Consider the following 12028-nt stretch of genomic DNA (forward strand, 5'->3'; position numbering starts at 1 on the left):
GGATGGGCAATCCGCCCAAAAGGGTGGGCGCCCTGCCTGCGTTTTAAAGCCGCCTGCCCCGTCGACCCGGGAAATCTTGGCAAAGTTCCCGGGACCTTTCCAGCTCAGCCAATCACCTGGGGCCTGAGAGACTCCCTTCACCCAATCGGCGGGATCCAGATTGTTATCTCCGGGGTGCGGGAGGGGGGGGGGCCGACGCGGCTTGTCAGGCGGCGCTGCGTTTTCCGGTCAAGGCACGCGGTGGAAGGCGAGGAAGAGAGCGCCGGGTGGACCTTGGCGAGACGCGTGGTGAGATGTGTGTGTGGGTTTGCGGCTCTACGGTTCTTGTTTGTTCAGAAGTAAGTTGCATTAACTTACCAAGGACTTTGCTTGGGGTGGCGAGAGCTTTATCGGCCTCCTTGGGTTTTTCCCATGTTGCCCGAACGCCCACTTAAGGGACGCCGTGAACTCTGCGGCGCCTCTGACTTGTCACACTTAGGCAAGGAAGACTTCCCCGGAGTCTCCTTTGGAAGCAAATGCAGCAGCCGACGTGATTACAGAGCTCGGGTAGTTTTTTTTTGTGCCAGGCATACGATGGGCTTTCCTATTTGGGTACGCTTCTATGTTTGTAAAATGCTCGAAACTTTCGCATGAAACACAGCTGATCCTGCTGTGACTTCTTCCCTTGGAGTTCTTCGATTACTATCTAAAAAGGCCAGTTTGTCGAAACGCCGACATCCCCCGCCTGACGAAAGGTTAAAAACCTCTCTCCCCTCCCACACAGAAGTAGTGTGCTACCGTAACTCCTCCCGCCTTGATAGGTTTAGCGCAGTGCGATCCTCAGCGAATCTAAGGCGATCCTCCCGTTTTAGAAAATAATTTTGGGGAAAAAACTAAGTCATCCTTTCAGATATATGCAATTGCTGTCATTTTCCGTTTGGGTTGTTCATCATGCCTCCCATTTTGTATAATTAAACGTTCTCTTCTCAATTTTCTGAGATGAATTCTGTTTGTACAAATGATAAAGATGGCCTTTTCTGTACGGTGTAAATCATTCTTGCCTGTAGTTTACATAAGTGGTGTTTCTTTTGAAGCAGAAAAGAAATCTGTTAGGGAATACAAAACCTGAGAGTACAGGTAGTCCTCGACAGTTTGTTTAGTGACAGTTCAAAGTTTCAATGGCACTGAAAAAAGTGACTTAATGATCGTTTTTCACAGTTACGACCTTTGCAGCATTCCTGTGGACACCTGATCAAAATTCAGTCACTTGGCAATTGGTTCCTATTTATGACCGTTGCTGTGTCCAAAGATCATGTGATTCCCTTTTGCAACCTTCTGACAAGCAAAATTAATGGAGCCAGATTCACTTAACAACTGGGTTACTAACTTTTCAGCTATGGTGATTCACTTAACAACTGTGGCAAGACAGGCTGTAAAATAGGGCAAAGCTCACTTAACAAATGTCTCAGCAACAGTAATTTTGGGCTCAATTGTGGTTGTAAGTCAATGACTACCTGTATTTACTAGTTGCAGAGCTTAGCTAGTTCACACTGGGCCATAAGGAAGGAAGTGGGCTGCGAATTTATCATACTTTGTTGCTTGGCAGATGTTACTCTTTTAATGTTTCTCTGCATTGAAATGATGGGGAGGGGAAATTTGCATGTCAGTTCTGAGGCAGTGTAGCTGAAGGGCTCAACCCAGAGTGTTCTAGACTATGGGTGTCAAACTCGCCATGTCACGTGATGTGTCTTGACGTATCGTGGCCTTTTTCTCATTGCCAGAGCTAGGGTGGGTGTGGCCTCTGCATGATGCAACCGGCCCACGGGCTGGCAGTTTGACACTCCTGTTCTAGACCAATCTGAAATAAAAATTATGGTATTTATTTAAAACATTTATGGGCCTGCCTAAATCAACCAAAGTGACTCTGGGCAACTTATAATAATAATAAAAAAAAAACCACACCAATGCCTATCAACAGAACTCCAATACATACACCAACAAACAACACAAAATGTTGATTTAAGCAGCAATATTACCGCAAACCAATCGGGGCTTTAAAAGTTTGTGGCTCAAATGTCTAGGAAAAGTGCCAGATTTTGGCAGTGTTTTTAAAGACCAGCTGTGTCAGGGCCAATTGTGCATCAGGAGGATGGTCATTCCATAAAATGGGCTCAAATGATTGTAAGCAGGGTTTTTAGCAAGAGCATAATTGGTATATGCTCTTGGTATATGAAATTGTACAAAGCACCTCCCTCCCCAGCCATAGCTGCCACCTGGAATTTCTCCTTACAGAAAAAGATACAGTCATGTATAGTTTATAATGATTCTTGTCTTAGTGCAATTTGGCATAAAGCCTGAAGACATGGTTTAATGTGTCTTACATGACCTTAAATGGATTTTGAGATTGAATTCACATGGCATACTGAGCCTGAATCCAACAATCTTACATTATAGCAAGAGTTTTCATAGTGTTTCAGCCTATGGTTTTATGAAAATTAGGTGATAGATTAAAGTGCCCCTCCCCCAGTTAACTTGAATACAGCCGATTTTCTATTACTAGAGCTTTTGCCTTTTGAGGTGTTCCAGGAGATTCTATAACCTAAAAGTTTGAAAATCCCAGCTACTGTATAGCACAATATATGAAGCAAACCATAATAAAAAATTACATTTTGTTGTTTTTACCCTCCTTAACAAGGAAGAAAACTTGATAGACTATTTAATAAATGATCAGTTTCTTCCCTGATATATGCTGTTTGTATAACTGAAAACTTTAATCCTTTTATTTTGGATTCTTCTGACGGAGGGTAACTATTGGATCAAAACTGATCAAGAAAAATGAATTTATTATGTACTCACACAAATAAATTGGTGAAATCACAGAAAAACACTAAAACTATGCTATAAGATAATTCATTCTTTTCATAATGATTAAACTATAATAAGTGAAAGTTACAATATAATAAAATTGAATACAGGAATTGCAATGTAATGATTATGCTGATTATATTATGATTACATTATAATAAATGAAAATAAAATATTAATCAAAGCATAATAGCAAAAGACACATTAGTTAGAATTAATAAAAATGGAATAAATACCAAATCTTATAGTTAAACATTAGATTGCTAGATGGGCAGATAATGTATATATTGTACATCAATTTGAGTTTAATAAAATAAGAAGTAAACTTAATAGCTTGAATTGCTGGTCCATGGTGTGCCTTCTACTTCCCATGCTGCTGCATTGAATACAAGACTGGGTAACAACACATTATTTGCATATCTTTTATACACACACACACACACACACACACACACACACACTTAAGAAAAACTATTACAGCTCTGTATGATGATGTAAGAATTGTAGCTTTTATTAAAGAGACAAAAACCTACTTGTTCAGAAAAGCTTGAGCATGTGTGCACAATAGGCTTAATACAAAAATTTTTTTTTTCTAAACAAGTCCCAAAGTAGTTCGCATAATTTTTAGGATTATAGTTATCATGTGTCTACATGTAAACCAACAAACAGTACAGAAGCTGATATCAAGTAAATGTATTACATAATAGTCGTGCTTCTGTAAAGATTAAATTTAATTAAAGTTAATATACTAAATTAAGGATTTTATACTATTGACTTTAATGAACTTGGAACACCAATGTATATTTAATTATAAATATTGCATTTATGTGCGTATTGAAATATATATGTAAATAAGGCTTTCTTCATTGCAATGCTGTATATTGGGTGTCAAATTCACCATGTCACCATGTCACGACATATCATGACTACTTTTGCATTGCCGGAGCTGGGTTGGGTGTGTCCTCCTTATGATGCAACCGGCCTGTGGGCGGGCAGTTTGACATCCCTGATGTATATGAATTTTTCTGTAGGTAATTATCTCACAGAATGGAATTTTCTTCTGGCATATTTGAAATACATTTTTTTGCATGTGATTTACATGTTTACAAACACAGAATTGTACTGAAGTATATTTGGGGGGGGGGGAGTACCAATAAATAATGCCTTTGACTTTTGAAATAATGTGCTTTAGCTAAAAGCAATTGACTATCCCAGGAAGCCAGAAATTCAGGTTCAGCTCTACTTCTAGCTTGACAGTTTTGAGTGAAACGGATTATGAAGTATTCCTATTGAATGGAATTGGCAAGAATGTACGTGAAACTTTGTTGGCTGTGTTGCTGGCTGGGTTATAGTGACAAAGCATACAGGTTATTTTCCATTTATGAATTGTCACTTAGTGACTGTTTAAAATTATGATGCACCCCCCCCCAAAGGTACCACCCAGGTCCAAAGTTCCTACACTCCCATGGTCACATGACTGTATTTCATGGGCTTAGCAATCGGCCTGCATTTACAGCCATTTGCAGGATCCCATGATCACATGACTGTAATTTATAGTTTTTGCTGAAAACCGATATTTGCTTCTGGTTTTTGTCAAAAATGCCCCACAGTGAACAATGGGTTTGCTTAATAAGTATGACATTTAATGACTGGATTCACTTTACAGCCATGCTGACCACCAAAAAAGCCATAAAATTGGACAGATTCCATTACAGTTGTAAGTCGAGGAATACCTGTAATCATATTAAGAATAGCAGCAGCAAGTATCCACATCTCTGATTTTCTTCCTATTAGCCATTTTTCAAGGAGCCCTAAGGGGACAATAAATACATTATTAGTATCTTTTTTTTCCAAAATTGGCGTACAGGTTTTCTTTTCGACAAATAAAAATATCGGAGGAAGCATTTTTGACACATACACACAATTTGTTTAATGTTTGCTACAAATAGGTAAAAAAGACACCGTTCTTTAGATTTAAGAAAGAAAAATAGATTTTCATGAGTGAAATAGCTTTAGTACCTCCATGCTTGCAGTTTAAAGCTAATTCTTTGCCTTAAATCAGGTCTTGTTTTCTCTTCTTCCATAACCATTATTTGATGGACAAATAAATACACACATTCAGATAAAATTAAAAAAAAACTATTATTTCTGTTCCTGGTTATTCTCTAAAGATCTTTTGTATTTCTCTGTTTTTTATCCTCCTTTATAGAATGGCTGATTTAATCTCAGGCTGTCTCTTCATCCATTCATCCAAAACCACTTAACAAACCAAACCAAACATGTAGAAACTTGCTGACTTCTTTTTAGGAAGCAAGAGAAAGATACTACGGTTTGCTATTGCTGCTGCTGCATGTTTGACAAAGAGTTCTGCCCACCCATTTGCCTTGCTTGTGTGTCTATGAATTTAATTTTGTAATTGCAGTATAAAGATTCGACCTGATTCTGGTAAATTACTGTTGGGGGTAAGAATCCTGGGCTTTGACTTGCTTCTTAATAATATAAAAGGTTGACTAATGGATTGAGGTGCATCACTGGATTCAGGAACATATTGATAGGTCATATAAAGGGTTATTCATGTTCTAAAGCAGAGGTCCTTAACCTATGAGCCGTGGTGACAGGAGTTCTGTTTCTGAATCCACTAATGCTTTGGTTGGGAGAAAAGACTGAGTTCCCAGATCTGGAATGCCGTTTCTTGAAATAGATTTTTGATGAGCTCTAAAGGGTATTTGTTGTTATTAAGCTTACCCCTGCATAAACACTACATGGTCATCTTTCGTTTCTAAAATAATTAGTGATCCCATACTAATTGGTAATTTGATGTATTTCTATTCCTTTAAAGACTACCAAAACTATAAATGTTTTAGTAATCAAATTTAATAATGAAATTTATATAGCCACCCATCTTACCAAATGTGATATTGTATATATTAATAATAATTTTATTATATAATGCATAACATTTTGGTGTGGTTATTTGGGGAATACTTTTATTAAAATGTGGGATAAAAGTATTTTAAATAAATAAATCAGTCCAGAGTTAAGATATAACTTCAGTGTTGCTGCAGTCATGGGAAATAGAAATTGTGCTGCTTTTAAACATAAAAACGATTGTGGTATTGTACTGGTGCCTACTTGATTAAGATGCCAAAACTGTTTTCAGGTAGACTTTTTAATGTTCAATATTATGCAATATTAATTACAGCAAATTAATAGGATATCCAGACGTTGTCATTATTTTGTGACTTTTAATTCCACACATTGGATAATATCAAGGTAAGATATATTGGTATCATAGAATAAATTTTTCCCAATGTGGGACTGGTTCACTTTTAGTGAGAATCTTCGCAGCACTTTTTCTGTTCCTTTCTCAAAACACCCCAGTGATTGCAAGCAGGTATATGAGAATGCTACATACTTCTGATTTTACCTTTTAAAATATTTTTGCAAAACACTAGAATTCAGGAATTTCAAACATCAAGTTTAGAAATTAGTTCAACACTTCTGTTTTTAGTCCTCCAAAATGAATACTTTTAACAAAAAAAGTTACTTTAGTAGGCTTTTAGATTTTATTTATTGTTCATTTATATGGCTACCCATCTCAGACAAGTGGGCAATTAATTGGCAATTGGCAGGTATTTTAAGCTATTATCAGCCTACTTAGAATATAATGTTTACCATAGCTCAAGTTATAATATGGCTATTAAATAATGCCAAATTCATACAGTATTAGGAAGAATACTGATATGATGATAATAGGCTTTCTTTAGTGCTTATAAAACACAGGAAAACTGATACTGTTATTTTGACTCAAATTCCATAGCTGAGATGTGAATAAAACTAAAAAAAATGCAGACTCACGTGTACAAAAGCCCTGCATGCTTACACATTATTCATTATTACATTCTGGAGCCTGATAAACATAGTGGCAATGGAAGGGGGAAAAAAGGTTGTATGTCATGTATGTAGAACATCTGGGTCATATTCTACTTATTATATGTGAATTGGATGCAACTGTTAACAAAAATGAAATACACGAATGGTAATATGCTGTTAGACAAATGGATAGGGAGTGTTGTGATGCAAAAGAAGGCTTCGGCTTGATGGAAAACTGGTGAAAGAGGTAATATTGCATGTATTTTCATTATTTGAAATACAGAAAGAGCAGCATTAGCATTTTTTCTTTTTTTTAGCTAATGCCTTTGACACATTACAGTACTAAAGTTTCCTTCTCATTTTAGGAAGTTTATACTCTTTTACCTCGACCCCACCCCGCCTTAAACAAAACAAAACAAAAAACCTGTTCCCTTTTATCCACTGCTTCAATATTAGTTACTTTCTCTTATAATTTGGATGTTTGTGTACTGATTGTATCTTGTGTTTCTTTCTTTCTATTGCCACTAGCATAACCAGTTCTGCTTTTAATCCTCTTTGTCTATTCTAGCATTTTCAATACTCATACCAGTACCTTTCCATTAAATAGTGAAATTAATTCAAATCTTGGTCGGGATAATTGTAGTATCTACAAATTGTTGTCACTTCTGTAGTTACATCATTCTTGTAGTTGAATTTTTTTTAACAATCTTTTTTATTAATTTTTTTCCATCAACATATGTTAATTTTTCCAATCAACAAGTTGTCTGGAGTTTGCTAAGCTAATACATGTTCAGTTCCTAATCCTTCATTCTTTTTTCTCTAACCAAGAATAAAATAAATTCCAAATTTTATAGTAGTCCGTATCTTCTTTGTCTTTCAGCCTCATAGTTAGTCTGTCCATCTCTGCACATTCCAATATTTTCGTGATTATTTCTTCCTCTGATGGCAATCCTTCATTCTTCCAGTATTGTGCAAAAATTATTCTCGCTGCTGTGGTAATATGTAGAATTAAATATAATTTCTGCTTATCAGTCTTTTCAGACATAATGCCTAGTAAAAAAAGTTCAGGTTTAAAATCCACTTGTTCGCCCAATATTTTTTCTAACCATATATGTATGCTTTTCCAATAGGCCTTTGCCTTCCCACATGTCCACCAAATATGATAATACGAGCCTATGTTATGTTTACATTTCCAACATCTATCTGACATATTTTTAAACATTTTTGCTAATCTTGCTGGTGGAAGGTGCCATCTATAAAACATTTTATACAGATTTTCTTTATATGAATTTAACATTGTTAATTTATAGTTTCTCTCCCATAACATTTGCCATTTTTCTAATTCTATATCATAACCAAATTTTTTTGCCCATCTTATCATTGTTTCTTTCACTTGTTCACTTTCCACTTTGAGGTTAACAAAATCTTATCAAACACATTTTGATCCTTGTAAAATCCATACATTTTTACATCTTTTTCATATCTACTTTGTATCTGCAAATGTGCCCACCAGGACAAATTTATTCCTAAATTTTCCAATTCTTGTTTAGATTTTAATTTCCCATCAATATCTAAAATATCTTTATATGTCCATACTTTTTCAAAGTCTACCAGATTCGGATGTATGAATGCCTCCATCGTTGATAACCACTCTGGAATTTTTGAATATATTTTAGCTTTAATTTTTTCCCATACTCTTAACAAGGCATTTCTTATAAAATGATTTTGAAAGTACTTACTTTTTCCCATACCATAAAAAAGCATGCCACCCCAATTGTAAATCATGTCCCTCTAAATACAATAACCTTTTATTTCTGAGTGTTATCCACTCTTTCACCCATGTTAACACAGATGCTTGATAATACAATGTCCATTCCGGCAACCCAAAACCTCCATTTTCCTTAGCATCTTGTAATGTTTTCATCTTAATTCTAGCTTTTTTCCCCTGCCAAATAAAGTTCAAAACCAATGAATTTAAATTTTGAAAAAATTTTCTCTCAAGTTTTATCAGAATCGTTTGAAATAAAAATAAAATCTTCGGCAACACATTTATTTTTACTGTAGCAAGATTTTTTTTCCTCCTTTTCCTGCTCCTTCAAATGGAAAAAACCCCCTACATTTTCTTATTATTTTTAGTCTATTGCAGTATGAGTATCAATTACTACACAATTTTTCTGTTCATTTTCTGTTATCTGAGACATGACTGTATGAATGTTCTATTAAATAAGACATGTTATATTGCACATGCTTGATAATTAATCTTTCTGTTTCATTATTTATCCAAGAATACTTCATATTGCTTCTTTATAGAGTGGATATCCACCTATGGCAATACAAATATAAGACCATCCCTCACTAGGTTCTTTGTACAGATAATCCTCAGTTAATGACCATAATTGAGGCCATTGCTATGCGATGTGGTTTAAAAAAAAAATCACATACCATGCTAAGATCCGGCAATTCTGGTTGTAGTCATTAACCAAATCATGGCAATCACATGATCACAGAATGACTAACTATTGTAAGTGTTGCAACCGTAGGTCGATTGCCAAGATTGTTCACAAAAAGATGAAACATAATTAATGACTCAAATACTTTGCAAAGATTCTTACCCTTTTCCTACCTTAGATTAAATGAATCTTAGAACAATGCATATAACATGCTTTTGATAGTCAAGACTGCTACAAAAACTCTTGAGTATGATTATAATTTGATTCTGACAAAATCAAAAAATAGTCAAAACAGCATCTGCAACTCAGTAGTTAAAGACCACCTTCTTTATTACATTGCAACTTAGGTAAAACACAATTATAATGCTATCTTGGCTTTTTTTAGACCCTCCCAGATATCCCTGAATCCTGAAAAATTTTCTAAGTGTTAACATATTTAAGAAATTAATTCTAAAATAGGATGCTTAAATCCATGGAGTAAGTAGAAATGTGCTGCAGGCCACTTTAGCTGACTGTGTTCAGCAGGTCAGCGGTTCAAATCTCACCGGCTCAAGGTTGACTCAGCCTTCCATCCTTCCGGGGTAGGTAAAATGAGGACCCAGATTGTTGGGGGCAATGTAAATATATATATATATGCATTGCTTACTGGTGTACACCGCTTAGAGAGTGCCTGCACTTAAAGCGGTATATAAGTCTCATAAATAAATAAATAAATAAATGTGAAAAGGTTTTTCTGTGTTAAAAGATGTCCATGGACAGATGATTATGGGATATGCTAATATGCTGTGATTGTTGATGTTCATTAGTTAATATCTGATGGGTCCAAGTCAAGGAAGCCCTCTGTTACAACTTTATTACTTGGGGAAGGCAATATTTTGGCTTTTTGAAGAAGGAAATTATCTTGTTTTCCTTGATCTTCTGTGTTTCAGGTACATTCAGCTTTCTTTTAATTAATTTCCCCTTTCAGATTATGTTAAATAACAGATTTATTCTTTGAGTTTATCTGAAACAGATTGACGGTAAATGTGATGGACAAGCAAACTATGCAAGATAGAAAGCCATCTTAATAGAATAGTATTCTGATCCCAACAACAGAATATGTGGAGCTCTGTTATTAAGATGCTGTAATAGTGAATATGTGTGGGTATGTTTATTTCATAAACAAAGCATTGAGGATGGAGGAAGACAATAATTTAAAATAATTTTAGCAAAAATATAAATTCCAAATATTCTAAGGAAATTCTAAACTATGTTTATTAAGAATATATAGTTATAGTTTGATAGACATATAAGTCAAAAATACATAATAGATCCCGTCCCGTACTTTCATTTTTCTTTGTATTTTGTATTTTGATAAACTAATAAAAAATTTGGAACTTGAAAAAAAATACATAATAGACCAGCAGTCTGTTCGGGGTCATACCCTCTCCCCCTTGAGAAAATTCATTTTAAAAAAAGTGTTTGATTTAAAATCTCAGTAAGTATAACTAGTGGCACAGCATAGTCATAATCAAAGCGTAAATAAACAACATTATATATGGAAGCCCTATAGAAATAAAGATTATTTGCTTATGCTTGAAAGTCTGAGAAAGGAATTATTCATCCAATAAATAACTAGTGAATAGTATAAATTTAAGAGTTGTTTTCTACTGTATTCATGCCCACAATTAACTTTTAGAGATAAAAGCCTCATATTTGTGTTTCAGGCATGCTGGTCATGAAACAGATCTTATTCATGATTCTCCTGGGTGCTGGAGTAATGTATGCTGTATTACATAGTAACCTGTGGAAGACCAACAGCTTTGGGTAATGTCAATATATTCCTAGATAAGCCATCTTTTCCTTTGTCCTGATTATTTGTACACGTGGCTAAACTTTGTGAAAGACTTCTGTAATCCCTGTGACATTCAGGAGCTAGAAAGCAGGTTGCTATGTTTAGGAAGCAAAGCTGTTGAAAGGATAGAACAAAAATGAAATGCAACTTAGTGCAGAATTACTGCTGTGCAAAGTGTATGCAGGTCAAGAAGACGGACCTGGAACAATTGATTGATTCAAAGCACGACAAGGCCATATATTCTCACCCTGCTTATTTAACTTATGTGCAGAGTACATCATGTAAAATGACGGGCTGGAGGAATCGCAAGCCAGAATTAAGATTGCTGGGAGAAATAACAATAACTTCAGATATGCAGATGATATACTTTAATGGCAGAAAGTGAAGAGGAACTAAAAACCCTCTTGATGACAGTAAAGGAGGAGAGAACAAAAATTGGCTTGAAAGTAAACATTAAAAAACTAAGATCATGGTATCAAGTCACTTCACTTCCTGGCAAGTATAAAGGGAAGAAATAGAAACAGTTAACAGATTTTATTTTTTTGGGACTCCAAGATCAGTGCAGATGGTAATTTGCAGTGATGAAATTAAAAGATGCTTGCTCCTTGGGAAAAAAGCTATGGCAGATCTAGAGAGCCTATTAAAAAGCAGATATATCACCTCGTTGACAAAGGTCCATACAGTTATGGTTTTCCCAGGAATAATGTATGACTATGAAGTTGGCCTGTAAGGAAAGCTGAGCGCCAAAGAATTGATACTTTCAAATTGTGATGCTGGAGAAGACTTTTGAGAGTCCCTTAGACTAAAAATAAATTAAATCAGTTATCCTAAAGGAAATCAATCCTGATTGTTCTTTGGAAGATTAGATACTGAAGGTGAAATTCAAATACTTTGACCACTTAATAACGAGAGGACACATTGGAAAAGACCCCGATGTTGAGAAAGATTGAAGGCATAAGGAAAAGGGGATGGCAGAGGATGAGATGGTTAGCTAGTGTCATTGACCCAATGAACATGAATTTGGACA

The 12028-nt window shown here is 35.3% G+C and overlaps 1 protein-coding gene across 9 annotated transcripts in view; it reads left to right on the forward strand.

Annotated features, from left to right (window-relative positions):
- ST3GAL6 (ST3 beta-galactoside alpha-2,3-sialyltransferase 6) overlaps window positions 1–12028 on the forward strand; it is a 74422-nt gene that overhangs the window by 33555 nt on the left and 28839 nt on the right. For 7 of the 9 annotated variants that reach the window (XM_039322439.1, XM_039322432.1, XM_039322431.1 and 4 more), the window contains one exon: window positions 10874–10973. In XM_039322439.1, coding sequence (XP_039178373.1) covers window positions 10874–10973 — 100 coding nt within the window. Of the gene's footprint in view, window positions 1–76; window positions 339–10873; window positions 10974–12028 lie in introns of those variants that run through there. The other 2 variants (XM_039322440.1, XM_039322434.1) reach the window with 2 other exon arrangements.

Source organism: Crotalus tigris, unplaced genomic scaffold (genome assembly GCF_016545835.1).
Source record: "Crotalus tigris isolate CLP2741 ecotype Arizona unplaced genomic scaffold, ASM1654583v1 scf7180000024115.3125172, whole genome shotgun sequence".
Lineage (NCBI taxonomy): Eukaryota > Metazoa > Chordata > Lepidosauria > Squamata > Viperidae > Crotalus > Crotalus tigris.